Genomic DNA, 18787 nt, shown 5'->3' on the forward strand with positions numbered 1-18787 from the left:
CCATCTTGTGAATCAGTTCTGAACATATTTTACTGTGACTGTACAGCACGCAGCAGTGACCCAGACACCTTATCAGCTCCTTAAACTGCAATGTGTGGATATACAGCTTGCTTTAATGCTTTTCAACATCTTTCGATCATTGTTTCATGAATTAGTGCTGCCATGATCAATTCAAAGTGCATAAAACATCAAATGAAATTCTAATTCTTGCTTTAGGTGGCTGCTAAAAGCACTATGTTAATTGCACCAGGCAAATATTGCTGACTTTAGTGAATACGGAACTAGACGCATTTGCATACAAAGGAATCATGTTTGTAATGAAAAGAATGACAAAGACTTAATTAACAGTAAATTCTCATGACGCAGCACTGCTTTGCCGCATTCAGCATCTGTCAAAGCTCAAACTAAACTGTTGAGAGAATTCACACCTGTAGCTCTTTCAAACCACAGAGCATCTCGATCAGCAATAACCCGACTCGACTCGACCAATGATGTGACTTTCTAAACAGCTAGAGAAGAAAACAGCATTAGATTCAGGCTAAATAATGGGCAAGTCTATATTATTATCATTATAACTATGATAGTTCCTAAATGTGTTTAGGCTGCAGTGTTTTCAGTCCAAGCTCTTACTATTCCTAATGGCAAGATATACAGTAGATATTCATTAGGACAAGTACACAATATAATAAATTATGATGATTTACAGTACAAGTAGGTCTCAACAAATGGGTAATGACCCCAAAAATTTGATGCAGGTCATTTCTTTCAATGCAAAATGAGAATTAGTGCAGGACAGGTGGATGATGAGTGAAACCCATGCAGCGCTGTATTTGCTGAAACAACGAGACAGTTTTGCATTAACACAAAACACAGGATCTGTGGGCATGAGGCTCTTTTACTGCAGTGAGAGGATTTGAATGGATGCAACGCAACGGTGTGCATGATAAACAGCAGCACTTCACACTCATTACCTCTTTGTTTTGTTTCCTTGTGTCGCTATGCACTATTTAAAGTGACAGAATAAAAACAGGCTTCATATGCTTCTGTTGGAAAACCCTCACTTCAATACTCTGACTGGCTCTTTAAAGTGATGGGCGGGACTGATATAACGATCCTCCACACAGCAGCTGTATTTCAGTAAATTGAGGAGGAGTGTGAGTCCAGATTTGGTGAAAAAGTGTAGACAACGCAGAAACTCCTCTTTATTCTGTCCATTATTCACCTTTACAATAACACTGACTCAGCGCTTTAGTCAAAGTGAGCACTACATCACACAACACTCCTCCCGTGTCATTGCATAACAAAACAACTTCCTCTGGTCAGATCCATACAGAAAACTGCAGTATATACTAGTTTCTGAAATAAAATGTACAACAGAATGCAATGAGATCAGTGTGTTAAGTATTCATAGACATTGCCAAATTATATATATATATATATATATATATATATATATATATATCAGATAGTCTTAATATTTCTCATTTTAATTTAGTTTACCAAAATAAAAATGAATAAAAACTAGGAATAAAACAATTGTCCAAATGGCAAGTAACACATTTCATTAAATGTTTACATTTGTTGAATTTATTATACATATATTACATAATTATTTTTATTTATATAAACGTTTTTAATTAAAAATAATATTAAAATATTTTTCAAAACATTAAAAAAATAGAAATAAAAAAAACTAAAATATAGCGGTCTATATGGGTTATTGTTCATGCCACAAATGATGCAGAATGATCACTTACTCAAACAACGCACACACACAAAAAAACAATGAGTCGTTTAAACAAACAAATAAACCGCAATCCCAGAAGTCTTCAGTGTGATGAACAAAAGTGACAGACGAGAGCGGGACCCAGAACCCAGAGACTTTCAGAGACAACACATCTACATCTGCATCGAGAGTCAGAGAAGACAATATTGACTTGAGAAGTAAGTGTGCATGCCGCGGGTTCTCCTTCACGTTCAATAGCTCGGTTCCAGCGGTGCATTTAGCGTCAAACACAGAAGAAAGGAATTGCACTGTCACGTAAAGAGCCTCGTCTTCAGGAGATTTGCTGCAGTGTCAAAGCCAAAGGAATCCATTTCTGCATCAAGCTAAATGAAGCAAACATTCCCTGACATGACACACACAGGTCAACAGCACAGAGAACACGTTCACGATGAATTTCATTCAAACAGCATGACAAACAGTGTGCAATGATAAACGAGTCAGGGCAGCCAGTGAATACGGCCATTTTGCAATTTTAATCCAGTTTTGGGTAAGAATTTCTCATCTTTGGCAGTCTAGAAAGATTGCATAATGTGTGTACAGTAAACATACTGTACACTAATTACAGCGGGCCAATATTTGGCAATTTTGAGATTATTGGCACTGGTTGTTTACTTGGCAGATCAGAAGCACAACATAACGCCAAAATCTACAGACAGCCTTGCCAAATGAAAATAAACAATTATATTCCATAAAATAAGCATTTTAGTAAATTAATCTCAGTTACAAACAGTACAAGCTGTGTCAAATTAATATAGAAATTTCTAAACAATTTTTGCATTTTACCAAAGTATGTGTGTATTATTCTTTTATTCCCTTATCAAATTATTTCCATTATAGTTATTTTTTATTTTTTTTATGTTTTATGTAAAGCACTTTCCATTTCCATTGTGCATGCACTTAAAATTTATTTTTAAAATGTAATTTAATTGTAAAACAAACATTTGTTTACATGTTAAAATAATTAAAATTTTATATTGTTAAAATAATTACATTTATCTGTGTAAATAAATTATTAAAGATTTAAAAAATAACTTTTTCACAATGAGCTTTTAATGATAACAAAGGTGATTTAAGTGTAAAAATATGAGAAAGGAGCATGCATAATTAAATATCAAATATTAGAAACTAAATATTTAATTGTTCATGCTCATTAACTTTTTTATTTTTATTTAACACATAATACTACTTAAAAAAATCTACAGTGTTGGCTGATGATATAGATACAGTATATTGTTCAACAATAAGTATTGTTAGTGCTACAGAAATTACACATTATTTTTTTAAATTGACTTAGTATTTTTAATTCTGATAATTTTTTATATTTTTAAATTAAGAAAAAAATAATACCTCAAATTTGATTACAAAAATTAAAAAAAATTTAATTAAAAGAAATTAATTAAAAAACTCTCCTTAACAAGCTGCACAATCTGAGTTATCATTCATGTCATAAACGGTGATGCAAAAAAAACATTTAAATAAACAAATAAACAGAAACTCTAGAAACCCCAAACTGAAAAAGCTGCCCAAGCTGTTTGTCTGTTTGAACTAAACTGTGAACAAAAGTTGCATTTATAACGAAGCAGAAATTGATTCATTGCGATTGATCAGATGGATAAATATTTAAATGAAGGCAGTTTCTCCCCGAGGCTCATTGTCTGCGTCTTTTAGCGAATAAGTTTTCAGCGTCATTTCTCAGGCTAATTAATCTCTGTATTTAGGCAATCAAGTTGAACGCATATATTCAGCAAGGAAGAAAATGGAAAGCAGAGTGTTTTGTGAGTTCACATAAAAGTGTAATTGCTTACCTGTCGACGATCCCACACATGTCCATCTGCAGATCACTAAAATTCCCAAACAACATCTGCTGCACTCGGATGAGATCCACTAAAGCACCGTCCGTCCGGATGATACGCATGCATCCTTGGAAAACACTGAACGGGTTTCTGCAGCTGCTGTGTTCTGCGTCCGGACATCCTAAGAACAAAAGAGTCGTCAGGATGCATTTGAACAAATACACACAAAATAACATGTTTAAGCAATGCCTGTGTTATTTTAATATCATTATTAAACTAGGATTGCACGGTTTACCTGTATTACGGAAGTATCGCTTTACTAAAGCTCCAAAATACTTGAATTATTTTTTTTGTGCTGTCAAACGATTAATCGCGATTGCAAAATGTATATGTGTGTTCTGTGTATATTTTTTTAAAAACATTTTAATCGCGATTAATCGTGATTAATCGCATCCAAAATAAACGTATTTTTGTGCAAAATATATATATGTGTTCTGTGTATATAAAAAATAAAATAAAAAATAAATCGCGATTAATCGTGATTAATCGCATCCAAAATAAAAGTTTTTTTTTTCCAAAAATATATGTCTGTTCTTTGTAAATTTGGGGAAAAAAAATTAATTGCGATTAATCGTGATTAATCGCATCCCAAATAAGTTTTTTTTGCAAAATATATGCGTGTTCTGTATATAATTTTTTTTTTTAAATTATCGCGATTAATCGTGATTAATCGCATCCAAAATAAAAGGTTTTTTTTGCTAAATATATGTGTGTTCTGTGTATATTTAAAAAAAATAAATAATTGCAATTAATCGTGATTAATCGCATCCAAAATAAAAGTTGTTTTTTTGCAAAATATATGTGTGTGTTCTGTGTATATTTATTATGTAAATATAAATACACATATGTACAGTATACATTTTGAAAACATGTATTTACATGTCTAAATTTTTTTATTGGAAGATCTCACCTCATGTATGATGATATGATGCATGTTTTACTGTGGCTCAATGCAAATCTACAACTGTTGTGCATTTATAGACGGCGTAACTCTCTCTCCAGTCACTGAGCTGAAGCTGAATAAATCCTCAGAGAGCTTCAGAACCGCTGGAAAGCTAAACCAATGTGCTTTTCTCAGCGGAAGCTGTGCGTTGAGTGAAATGATGAATTGATTAATGTGAAGGATTGGGCTCGTGTAGAGGGAAATTACTCTGAGCTAGTGTTGCTTTGTGTTAGCAGGAGGCGATGGATGGCTAAAGGTTGTTCTTACCACCTAAGAATAGCTGGCTGTCAGGAGCGACAGGGAAGGAAGTGGACGCTGTAGAGCTGTCGGTTCTGTCCAGGGTGACTGCGAGACGCCCTCGACGGACAGCAAGCTCCAGCGAGTGCCACTGACCGTCATTTAAACCGGCACCTGTGGAGAAAGAGCCAGCATGTGGATCAGGCACAAATAACAGGGACTTATTATTTTTGGATAGAACCGCAAGAACAGATTCCTGTCTTAAACTTAGAGTATATGTGGGATGGCATACTAGCCAACTACTCTAGCTCAGAAATGAAGTGTGCATATTGTGTACAGTATGTATTTATTCTGTATGCATGAAATAAACAGATGATATCTGCCAAAATGTGCAATACACAACTACAGCACACTTTGTTTAAATACTGTATCCAGCAATGCAATGCACTTGATCCTTACTTTATTTGCATTGTGTTCCTGTGGTACAGCATTGTGTTAGCAGCGCAAAAGGTCGTGTGTTCAATTTCAGGGAACACACATACATACTGAAATGTATAGCCTGAATGCACTGTAAGTTGCTTTGGATAAAATAATCTACTAAATGAATAAATGTAAATGTGTCAAATGAACCTGACAGAAAGTTCAGAGATCTTCACACAAAATTGCATAATAATAAATGCATTTTTAACACACTGGCATACTATTTATCAAAGGTGCATTACAAAAACAACAAGAGGTTGATACATTTCACAATGAAATGTATAAAGCTAAAACATAAAATCATAAAACATTTTAGTTTAACAAGAACAAAGCATACACACACACACACACACACACACACACACGCACACACACACACACACACACACACACACACACACACACACACACACGCACACACACACACACACACATGCACACATTGTTTAATTATTTTATTTCAGCTAGTGATCAAGAAAGCATAACTAATAGAAATAACTAAAACTAAATAAAATAAAAATAAAAAGTAAATAAAAACTATATAGACTATATATATCTATATAAACTACACATTTAATGACAAAATGTAAATAGAAATTACAAAAACTTAAAAAAAAATTAACATAAAAAAAGAATATATAAAAATAAAATTTTATTAAAAACAAACAACTATAAAAGTTTATAAATACTAAATGTACAGTTTTGCATTTTTGGTAAGTACATCAGTTTAGTTTTTTATTGTTTAGTTTAGTTAACATTTATTTATGTTTTTTTTATTTTTAGATTAAAGTTAAGTATTTCAAGTTAAACTAAATGAAAAGTAGAAATGTTTCCATGATAACTAGCAGAACTGATCTACAGTGCATAACATCATCAAAAGATTCAGAGAAACTGGAGAAATCTCTGTGCGTAAGGGACAAGGCCGGAGACCTTTATTGGATGCCCGTGGTCTTCGGGCTCTCAGACGACACTGCATCACTCATCGGCATGATTGTGTCAATGACATTACTAAATGGGCCCAGGAATACTTTCAGAAACCACTGTCGGTAAACACAATCCGCCGTGCCATCAGCAGATGCCAACTAAAGCTCTATCATGCAAAAAGGAAGCCATATGTGAACATGGTCCAGAAGCGCCGTCGTGTCCTGTGGGCCAAGGCTCATTTAAAATGGACTATTTCAAAGTGGAATAGTGTTTTATGGTCAGACGAGTCCAAATTTGACATTCTTGTTGGAAATCACGGACGCCGTGTCCTCCGGGCTAAAGAGGAGGGAGACCTTCCAGCATGTTATCAGCGTTCAGTTCAAAAGCCAGCATCTCTGATGGTATGGGGGTGCATAAGTGCATACGGTATGGGCAGCTTGCATGTTTTGGAAGGCTCTGTGAATGCTGAAAGGTATATAAAGGTTTTAGAGCAACATATGCTTCCCTCCAAACAACGTCTATTTCAGCGAAGGCCTTGTTTATTTCAGCAGGACAATGCAAAACCACATACTGCAGCTATAACAACAGCATGGCTTCGTCGTAGAAGAGTCCGGGTGCTAACCTGGCCTGCCTGCAGTCCAGATCTTTCACCTATAGAGAACATTTGGCGCATCATTAAATGAAAAATACGTCAAAGACGACCACGAACTCTTCAGCAGCTGGAAATCTATATAAGGCAAGAATGGGACCAAATTCCAACAGCAAAACTCCAGCAACTCATAGCCTCAATGCCCAGACGTCTTCAAACTGTTTTGAAAAGAAAAGGAGATGCTACACCATGGTAAACATGCCCCGTCCCAACTATTTTGAGACCTGTAGCAGAAATCAAAATTGAAATGAGCTCATTTTGTGCATAAAATTGTAAACTTTCTCAGTTTAAACATTTGCTATGTTATCTATGTTCTATTGTGAATAAAATATTGGCTCATGTGATTTGAAAGTCTTTTAGTTTTCATTTTATTAAAATTTAAAAAAACGTCCCAACTTTTCCGGAATTCGGGTTGTATATATAATTTTAATTTATATATTATAAAAATATTTTAAAAATAAATATACAAATAAATATGAACTAAAATAAAATAAAACACATTTTATTTCAGCTAGTTGCCAAGGCAAAATTTCTAATTTTCATTTTGTTGATGTTAAAGTGCTCAAATAACTAAATACACTAAAACTAAAAACTACACTACACATAACTATATAAACTATGAAGTATTTATTTCTAAGATTAATATAATTCTGAACAATATATCAACAATATATTGCATACTGCATACTGTTTCACATAATACGTCATATTAAGCATGGTACCTATTATTTAGTTAAAGTAATTAATAATCCTGCATTCATTTGGTTTCTCAGTAAATCTAGTTTTAGAGATTTTCATACATACTGAATTTCTCAGAGCAGCAGCTGCCATTGCTATTGACTTTGAGATGGATGCAAGAGAGATGGATTTTGCTTTTACTGTCAAATAAACTGAAACTATGGTTTATATGTGCTATTATTTCATTCCAAACATATTATATCCCATAATGCATGAGCCAAACCTGCAGTGATGTCTATCATAATCCGGCCGGTCTTATGAATCTGCAATCGCGCTCTCCCCTCGTTCAGATACAGCCACAGCGTTCCTACATTATGCTTCAGGTCAAAGGTCATCAGCAGGCCTGCTTTGTTCCAGGTCCTGAACTGCAGAGCGACCGACACGCTTTCCTCACCGGTGACCCACGGCAAAGCGAGGAAACTTCCAGGACTGGCGAAGGTCACCGGCACGTCTATGGATTCGGCGCATGTGAAGCTGACGTTCCCCTGCGAGAGACAAAAAATACTGTAGTAAAACCAAGAGCATTTCTCATGCAAGCTGCATTTGCAAATAATGAAGCACCACAGTCATGATGTCTGCTTCATAAATTATGCATTTGCCTTCCTGGCTATTATCTTGAAACCAATGTCACGGCATTACGGCAATGAATTAAAGAGCTGGTAATTGGTTTAACCCCCAAATTCCCAAGACAATGGTTGTATAAAAGAAAAAAACCCACTATAATGGAGGAGAACATGGTAAGGGTCACAGTAATACAAAGCTTTCATTATGGAAAAATGAAGCAGCCAACAACTGACAACTGCTAGCAGGCCAAATAAAGCAGCTGTGTTCACACACTTACTGTGATGGAGACCTGCTTCTCTTCGGCTCGCTCCATCACGCTGATGTCGTTGTAAAGCACGTTTTCCAAGCAGCCCTGGAATTTTCTTCTGGAGTGGGATTTCTGGAGTCCAGCTGCTGACGTTCCACCGAAACTGATCTTATGAAAGAATGACAGATTCATGTCAGAAATCACACATGCTAATGGCAGTGTTATGAAATTAATGTAAGCTTAAAAAAAAAAGTAAATTATAAATAAAAATAAAAAACAACATTAATAAATATACATTTAGTATATAAATATATATATATATATATATATATATATATATATATATATATATATATATATAAATTGCATGCATATTTATTAATATTTATTAAATTTATATGTAGCTTTTATGTCTACTATTTAATGTAACTGTTTCCACACATATACAATACATGCATATAATGTATTACTTTTTATTAATTACAATGTCTTTTATTATTTTTATGTAAAGCACTATGAATTACTATTTAGCAAAAAATGTGCTATGCAAATAAACAAGCCTTGCATTGTGAGACTTTGCTTGTTTACTGTAATATAAGATGTAAGTGTTATCAATAAATGAACAGTGTATCAAAACAAAGTGAAATGCTCAGAAATATAGTGTGATCTAATTATCCAAAGACATTTTTTTTATTGCAGCTGATATATGTTGTTTGTATAATTCAGGTGTTTTGTGTGAGTCATTTGAAATGCTTTCCTGGACTAATTGAGCTGGAGGTCGTTAGCGGCTCACCTCATTAATCTCAAAGTGACTCCAGGACTCTGGCAGCTGGAACTGCTGGGTGTTTTTGTCAACGGTGAAGTTCATGAGTCCTCGAATTCGCTCCACGCTGACGTGATGCCAGTGCTGATCGTCCAGCAAACTGCCCAGAGACACCAGAGGGTGGACATCAGCTGATGAACCCCGGCCTGCAACACAGATCAAATACTGGTTAGGACGGCTTGATAAAGCTGCAAAAGTTAGGTTACTTTAAATGCATTTCAACAGAAACTGACATTAGAAAATATGCAACCACCCTAACATGCAGTTCATGAAATAACAATGTACAGTAGCTGTTTGAAAGATTTACTGCACATAATACCACATACGATTTTTAAACATTTTAAACATCTCTCTAAGTGACCATTGACACTCCTAATTGAGATTGTAGATATAGTGTCAATGGTCCATTTATGGTATGCAATGGTATGGCTCTATCGTATATATCTGAGTTATTGATTGAGCACAAGGTAACTAGATCTCTCCAGTCCTCTAACCAGAGACTCTTGTTTATCCCCAAGACGAGTCGGAAGTGCATGGGTGATCGCACTTTTGCCTGAATTGCACCAAGACTCTGGAATGATCTGCTCATTTTAATTAGAATGGCTTCATCTGTGGCCATTTTTAAGTCTAAATTAGAAACTGTTCGATAAGGCTTTTAATTCTAGTTGAAGTACTCTTTTTTTATCCTTGTTCTATATATTTTATATATTGCAGCATGTTATGATGTTTTTCTTTTCTATCTCTCTCCTTGTTTTTGGTTCTACTATTTGTATTTTTATTTTTGCTATAAATTTTTTTTAGCTATCCTGTTGTAAAGCACATTGGTCAACTCTGATTGTAGCAAATAGTGCTATATAAATAAAATTGCCATTGCCATTGCCATTTGAGAGATGGTAACTTATAAGTCTGCGATCCACCATAATGCAAGAAGAAGAAGAAAAATAATCCCTCACGCGTTTGCTGCTGTGAAGTGCGTTCACAAGAGTTCTAACAGTTCGGACATTGCGTGAATCAGGGGTAAAAAAAAAAAACTTTATAAATACTGTTCTGTTTCTTGCACAGACCAGTCATTTTGTGTCTTTACACATCAATGTATCGTCACGAGCCGCAGGGTTTAATATGGATTTGTCTGCAATGACTGAAGCTAAAAATCATAATTTCTGTTCCACTGAAGAAACAAAGTCACCTAAATCTAATTTTCATTTTTGGGTGAACTATCCCTTTAACATTATTATTGTAAATTACTTGAACTTAAATGAAATACTACAAATAAATAAATAAATAAAATCTAAAATTTTTAATCTCATTATTTGAGTGGGAGCATATACAGGCTAAACAAGAGCGGAGCAAGAACTGAGCCTTGTGGGACTCCGCATGTCATGGATGTTCACTTAGACTTGTGCTCTCCTATATTCACATAATAACCTCTCCCTTCTAAGTATATGACCAGAACCATTTGAGTACCATCCCAGAAAGCCAGACCCGGTCTTCCAGTCTCTGTAGATGTATGTTATGATAGACAATGTCAGACGCAGCACTGAGATCTAGTAGTACCAGCACTGATATTTGGCAGAATTAAAATGAAAGCAAATATCATGTATTATTTTACTGAGTGCTGTCTCTGTGCTGTGATGCGCTCAGAAACCAGATTGAAAATTGGTTAAAGTAGTTGTTCAGCTGATTTAAATGAATTTAAAACAGTTCATTAGTACTAAAACAGTATTTCAACTTAGATCTAATATATATATATATATATATATAAATTAATTAATTAAATAAATATGCATTTATTTAATAATTTAATAACGTATTGAAAATAAATTGAACAACAATATAAATATTAGAGAAAAACGAATCTAAGTTAAATTTTTACAATTAAAAAATATAATTAAATAAAAATAATAATAATAAAACTTTACAGGAATTTACAAAATAATATAAATAAAGAAATAATACAAAAGACAAAATTGAAAAGCACAATTACAAAAACTTAAACTAAAGTTAAAATCTAAAAATAAAAGGTAATTCAAAATATATAAATATGAATAAATACTACAATATAATTTAAGGTAATATTAAAATAACTCATCATAATGATCGTCAAATGAATATCAAGCACAAAACTGCTGCAACAAACCTGAGTTCAATTAACATCAATGAGACGATATGCTAAACTCTGCGTTCACATTACGCTTTTTCCAGAATGTTCAACAGTTTGGTATAAAACAGCAACACTTTTAACAGCCTTAAAGACTTACTTATCACCTCCTTAAACTAGCTCCTGATCTGTGAGATCAACTGTGGCGTGGGCCGATTCTCACAAAGATGCTGAGACGTTTAGAACTGCTTAAAGCTAAATCATCACACACTTTCTCCTGGGTGTCTTTACGCTTATTTTAACAGCTGACATATACAGTATATGGGAGAAAAGGCAAGTGAAATGTTTCCTTTGTATAATCAGGATGAGTTTCAGGTGACAGCAGTCCACATGGGTTTGCATCTATCTATCTATCTATCTATCTATCTATCTATCTATCTATCTATCTATCTATCTATCTATCTATCTATCTATCTATCTATCTATCTATCTATCTATCTATCTATCTATCTATCTATCTATCTATCTATCTATCTATCTATCTAAAAATATATATATAATAATAATAATAATTATTATTATTATATTATACACACAGATTATGTACTATTAGTATTAAAGGTCCCGTTCTTCGTGATCCCATGTTTTAAACTTTAGTTAGTGTGTAATGTTTTTGTTAGAGCATAAAAAATATCTGTAAAATTCTAAAGCTCAAAGTTCAATGCCAAGCGAGATATTTTATTTAACAGAATTCGCCTACAAAAAAACGACCCGTTTGGACTACATCCCTCTAGTTCCTGCAGTAATGACGTCACTAAAACAGTTTTTTGTCTAAGCTCCGCCCACATGAATATACAAAAAGGGGGCGTGGTCTTGTTGCGCTCCGACGGAGAAGAGGAAGAGCTGCGCTTGTGTTTGTCGCCATGTCGTCGAAACGCTGTTATTTTCATCTCGGAGTCCAATCATCTTTCTTTGGGCTCCCCAGGGATGCTGTACTTGGAGATTAATGGTTACAATTTATGTTTAACTCGGTTCCTGAAAATTATAATCCACATGTAAACTATGTGCAGCACATTTTGCTGAGGACAGCTTCCTCAATCTCAATCAGTTTAATGCAGGTGTTTCTGACATTTTCATTGTCAGATGATGACAGATTGACAGTGTTGTATATTATTTTTTGTTAATCAGAGCTGCAATTCAAACACACGAGTATGGCTGTCATACAAGTGAAGGCGAGAGATCAAGGCTGGGATGGTTTTATTCTGCTGTTTTTTTATGCTTTCTGAGAGGAACAAAGATCATGAAATATTAAGCAGTGGACCACTAAATGTTAAATCACATCAGAGCTGTCAACGCCGTCCACATTCTTACACAAAGCAGAGCCTGTTTATATTCTGATGTTAACTGACTAGCACTGGACCGACCGATTGTAACTGATGAATAATTGACATACATGTTGCGTGCATTAAACATCAAATAAATGCATTTCTAGTATTAGGTATTAGGTTCATCTTTAATTGCACGGAGTGGCTGATGAACATGATGTAGGATGACTGATTGTGAGTTGCAGTCTATTATATGCACCTATAATTCAAGATATGAGGCAAAAAATGAAGCTGTATGGGTTTCTACCTTATATTTATATAATATGATATATTTTAGCAATCTCACACAAGCCAGTGCTTTTTTGCCCCAATACATTTCAATTCAATTTCATATAACAATAAACAAGAAGTCAATAGTGTGTTACATTTTAGGCACATTATTGTCAATATTGTCTGTTTTGTTGAATTTGTATTAGATTTTTTTTTTTTCATTTTTATTGCAGTTTTACTGGTTTAAAGTTTAATATTTAGTATCTAATATTTTTAGTTTATTTTATTTATTTCATTTCAATTATGAGTGTGATAATAAAAATAAAAAAATAATCACACTAATTATTATAAAAACCATTAAAATCCAATAAAATTATTAAACAAAGTTTGAAAAAGAATTACTAATTAGTATAAATAATTAGAAAAAATAGTAATCTCACACACACACACACACACACACACACACACACACACACACAATTCAGTATATTATTTTTTCAAGATTACAAATGTGATATTGATTTTATACAACAGTTCCATACACAAGAAATTAATATTTCACAAACAAAATATTTCAATCAAAGACACAGAACTAATGTGCGAATGAAGCCACATTTTTAAATGAAACGATTCAACCAGCAGTGGATTCGTTCTGTCACTATTGTTGTTGAACTTGAAATATTCACGTCATCCCCATCTAAAGCCTGAATAATTCCAGCATGAATGTTGTGAGATGCAGCGGTTTGGAAAACAAACTGAGCCACATGTCCAAGCACCAAACGAGCCCAGCAGCTTTTTATGTGACGACGATGTTGTTGTAGTTGTGATACAGAGACAGATGTTAGTCTCTGGCAAACACTGGCTTCTGTCTGTGCAGGAAAATACATCTGCAAACAAGCTGCGACATGAAGATTAATGCCCATATCCCAAACTATTTTATTCTGCTGGTCGTTTGCATTCATCAAGCTGTCTGTTTATATTGTGCACGAGTGCTTCATGTTCTGCCCCAAACTTTTCTAGTCTGTTTGGATTTGAATATACATTGTTCTGGCTGCACTGACTGATGCTTTATTATTCTGTGAAGTATTAACAGTTTGTTTGTTTTGAGGGTTGCCACAGATGTTATTTTTCTGATGCAAATCTGAGCAGAGTTTGAGATCAGCACAATTAGAGCAGCAGGAGCATGACTAAAGGAAAATCAGATTTCATGTTCCTTTCACGGTTTGTGTATATATAAAAAAGCTTAACACTGAAATAAAATTACAGATATAAAGCATGTATAAATGTAATTAATAAAATATAAATATAAAAAACAGATATAAAAAAACTAAAACTAGTAAAAATTACAAAACACAACAAAATTTATAATAATAATTTTAAAAAGCCATTTCAAAATATAAATGAAAGTACAATGGTATCTGCTAAAATGGTAAAAAGGCCTATAACAAATGCTAAAATATATATTTACTTTCAAAATCTACTAATGCTGACTGACTACACTGAAATACATTTACTTGAAAACATTTACATGAAAAAACCTGGTAGTAAATTTGAGAAAAGAAACACAAGCAACACATTGAGTTAAATGTGAAATTCTGATTTTGTACAATTAATGTACTCCAATAATCAACTTTAGTTGAAACTAGTTGCAACATTGATCAGGACAAACCAAATATTTAATTAAACTCTTACATTTGCATGTTTTGTTCCATCTATTCTTCATTATTTAGATGCTAGGCCCTAAAAGCCAACACATGCATGTACTTTCAGCCTAAAAACTTTTTAAAAGCCGCCTGAAGTGATTTATATTCAACACTGGCTGAATGTATTGTCTGATAAAACAATCCCGAGCGAATGCAGCGACAGCTTTGAAGTGCAATGTCCTTAAAGCACAGTAAAACTCATCTAAACAAGAAGAACGAGCGGACATCATCGGCTCGGCAAAGACAACAGCGAGTGCCACGTACATTTCTGACAAACAGAGTTGAGCCATAATCAGAGTGAGGCTGAGAGACCACTTTAGCACTTTCACAAACCCCTCCAATAAGTGATGGCAGACATCTTTAATTTGCTTGAAATGATGGTGAAAACACAGAGAGCTGCAGTTAGGTTGCAGTTACTTCACAATGGAGAAGCAGACGCAAGGCATTCAAACTCCTCCAGACTGACCCAACTTGTACATTATATATTTAAGTGAAACCTGAAAATAAAATAAAAATAAAATATGCAAATAAAATCCAGACCTTAATATCTAAATTATTTCTCATCCAAGATGGCAATTAGAATAAGTTCAGAACAAATGAGGACTTGCTCAAAAACTCTCATGCTTTTCAGATGTTTCTCCTGTGAAAAAGACTTAAATAATCTCATGCGATCTGCAATCAACTCAGAGATCTCAATATGAATTCAAATGATCTGATCAGTCTTGTAATCTAACTTACTTTTAGATAAACTCCATGCTATTGGTATTTCTGAAAATGCAATTATGTGGTTTAATTCATACATGCATAACAGAAAACAATGTGTAGTATTAAAAGGAAATAAATCAGATTTTTTAAGTTCAACAAAGAGGTGTACCCCAAGGTTCAATATTAGGACCACTTCTTTTTTTTATTTCAATGTTTATTTTTATGTCAATAATTTACCGTTAATTTTCAATAACTGTAATGTTCATCTTTATTCTGATGACACCATCATATATGTATCTAATTCTGATATTTTACAAATTCAGTTTTCTCTTCATTATGATTTTAATATTTTACAACACTAGCTTTTATATTATAAATTAGTTCTTAAATATTTTTTTTCTGTTCCTCGTGTGTAAAAAAAAACAAAGCAAAACAAATCGTTTAAAGAACTATTATGTTTAAAGCCTCAGACTAGAATTATTTACCTGCAGATATTTAATTTATTTCATCATTTAAGATGTTTAAGTAAAACTTTATTATCATATTTTTTAATATGGTCTGTACATATTATCATGTTTATTTACACACACACACACACACACACACACACACACACACACACACACACACACACACATATATACTGTATATAAGCTTATATATTGACTGGATTCACTGATCAGTATTTTGTTGCACTACTCAAATGTTTGAACACTACTCAACTGCAATGATGTGAAAGCACAGGAAAAACACCTGAAAATGACATTTCATCAGAAAGCACATAATGCTTTTACATTTGATCACAGTTATAACTCCAGCAGTGGTCATGAGGACAGAGAGACTCTGACGCTGAGATACCAGATGGCATCCTGGGAATCTGTGCCATACGGCTCACGGCTGACTGTGTCTCTCACCCACACCTGAAGAGTTTCTTACATCACCTGTTAATCTGCTGGAGATCTCAGCTAATAATAAACTACTGAACAGAACCATGGGATTGTCATGTTTTGTGGACATGTACCATTGTAATTTCATGTTTTTCTTACTTTCATATTTTCAAATGAGTTCTTCAAGTACCTTGCAAAAACATATCTAAGTCAAATGTCATTGTGCGTAAGTGTAATTGTATATACACACACATTTATTATTATTATTAATACAATTGAGATTTCATTGATTTTTATTTCTTTTTTTTTCAGTTAGTAAGTTTAGTGTTCAACCTTAACTTATTTCAGTAACTTACCAAAGAAACAACTCTAATTTTCATTTATGTTTTCATCTAATATTTTATTTAATTTCAGCTTTAGATATTAATTAATTTAAGTTTTAGTTATAAATATAATAACCCTGAATCTATACACACACACACATACATATACATACAGTACAGATCAAAAGTTTGGAAACATTCCTATTTTTAATGTTTTTGAAAGAAGTTTCTTCTGCTCATCAAGCCTGCATTTATTTGATCAAAAATACAGAAAAAACAGTAATATTGTGATATATTATTACAATTTAAAATAATTGTTTTTAAATGTATTATACTTTAAATGATCATTTATTTCTGTGATGCAAAGCTGAATTTTTAGGATCATTATCACATGATCCTTTAGAAATCATTCTAATATGATGATTCATTATCAAAGTTGGAAACAGTTCTGCTGCTTAATATTTTTTCAGAACATGTGATACTTTTTTAGGATACTTTGATGAATAAAAAGTCAAAAGAAAAAGAAAAAAAAGAAGCTATGTTTTTAAAATATAAATATTTTGTAATAACAATGTACAGGTCCTTCTCAAAAAATTTGCATATTGTGCTAATTTAGGATAGGATAGGAATTTTGGGTTTTCATGAGCTGTATGCCAAAATCATCAGTATTAAAACAATAAAAGACCTGAAATATTTCAGTTGGTGTTCAATGAATCTAAAATATATGAAAGTTTAATTTTTATCATTAACGCTACATTATGGAAAATAATGAACTTTATCACAATATGCTAATTTTTTGAGAAGAACCTGTACACTACTGGTCAGTAATTTGGGGTCAGTATTTTTTTTTCTTTCTTTTTTTCAAATAAAATCAATACTTTTATTCAGCAAGGATGTGTTAAATTGATAAAAAAGTTATAGTAAAGAAAATATATTATTAGAATATATATTATTAGAATTGTTTTTTATTTTGAATAAATGCAGTTCTTTTTAACCTTTTATTGATCAAATATATTAGACAGCAGAACTGTTTCCAACACTCATAATAAATCAGAATATTAGAATGATTTCTAAAGGATCATGTGATAGACTGATGTCACATGTGACACTGAAGGCTGGAGGAATGATGCTGAAAATTCAGCTTTGCATCACAGGAATACATTATTTTTTTTTAAAGTATATTCAATAGAAAACTATTATTTTAAGTTGTAATAATATTTCACAATATTCCTGTTTTCTGTATTTTTGATCAAATAAATGCAGGTTTGATGAGCAGAAGAAACTTCTTTCAAAAACATTAAAAATAGTAATGTTTCAAACTTTTGGTCTGTACACGCACACACACACACACACACACACACACACACACACACACACACACACACACACACACACACACACACACACACACACACACACACAGATAGATAGATAGATAGACACATGCACTATAACACTTTTATGACATTATTTTCTAGACAAATAAGCATATTTTCTTGTTCTTGTTACAAAAATATTTTTTTTAAATAATCATTTTGTGATTAAAAATATTTCATAATGCAAAAACATATTTACGGTCCTAAAGCAGTCTTCAGTTTAAGTATAATATTATTTCTCACTACGTTATTTTGGTTTTGAGGTGAAATGTGACCCTGACATTTTCATTTTGTATTTGTATTTATATTTTTATTTATAAGGCACATTTCAATACAACTGAGGTTGCCCAATCAATATGTGATCCAACTGAAAAAGCCCAAAAAAACAATCTCATTTTTATTTAAAAACAATTAACAAGCCTCCAGCTCTTGATGTCAGTTAAGCCTAGTCCCAGACTAAATGTAAGATCTTTTAAGAGTAGTCTGTGGCTCTTAACGCTCTACTTTCATGCTATCTGCCTGAAACCAAATGACTTTAGATAAAAGAGGGTCAAAAACGACATTAATCAACATCAATGAAGATAACAGTTAGTTCCAGCAGCTGAGAGATGTGGATTAGTACCTTTTCTGAGCTGCAGGATGAGTTTCCCTCTGAATAACTCCAGAGTGAGCGTGTGTCCGCTGCGTTCCTCCATGTGAACCAGCATCCCAGAGTTCAACAGGGTTTTGAAGTTCATGGATAACACGTCTCTGTTTGCCGGAGTGGTGCTGGGATCCGGCCTGAAGAGCAAATGAGCGCTGCCATCAAAACCGACCACATCAGACTCTGAAAACACACCAGAAACAAACAAAAGAA

The 18787-nt window shown here is 33.2% G+C and overlaps 1 protein-coding gene across 4 annotated transcripts in view; it reads right to left on the reverse strand.

Moving 5' to 3' along the window:
- LOC132132082 (contactin-associated protein-like 4) overlaps positions 1-18787 on the reverse strand; it is a 103606-nt gene that overhangs the window by 41090 nt on the left and 43729 nt on the right. For 3 of the 4 annotated variants that reach the window (XM_059544321.1, XM_059544319.1, XM_059544317.1), the window contains exons 5-10: positions 18554-18757; positions 9215-9390; positions 8452-8589; positions 7834-8095; positions 4850-4993; positions 3592-3760 (exon numbers count right to left, since the gene is read on the reverse strand). In XM_059544321.1, the coding sequence (XP_059400304.1) occupies positions 3592-3760; positions 4850-4993; positions 7834-8095; positions 8452-8589; positions 9215-9390; positions 18554-18757 (1093 nt within the window). The remainder of the gene's footprint in view (positions 1-3591; positions 3761-4849; positions 4994-7833; positions 8096-8451; positions 8590-9214; positions 9391-18553; positions 18758-18787) is intronic. The other variant, XM_059544320.1, reaches the window with a different exon arrangement.

This window comes from Carassius carassius, chromosome 49, assembly GCF_963082965.1.
Source record: "Carassius carassius chromosome 49, fCarCar2.1, whole genome shotgun sequence".
In the NCBI taxonomy this organism is placed as follows: domain Eukaryota; kingdom Metazoa; phylum Chordata; class Actinopteri; order Cypriniformes; family Cyprinidae; genus Carassius; species Carassius carassius.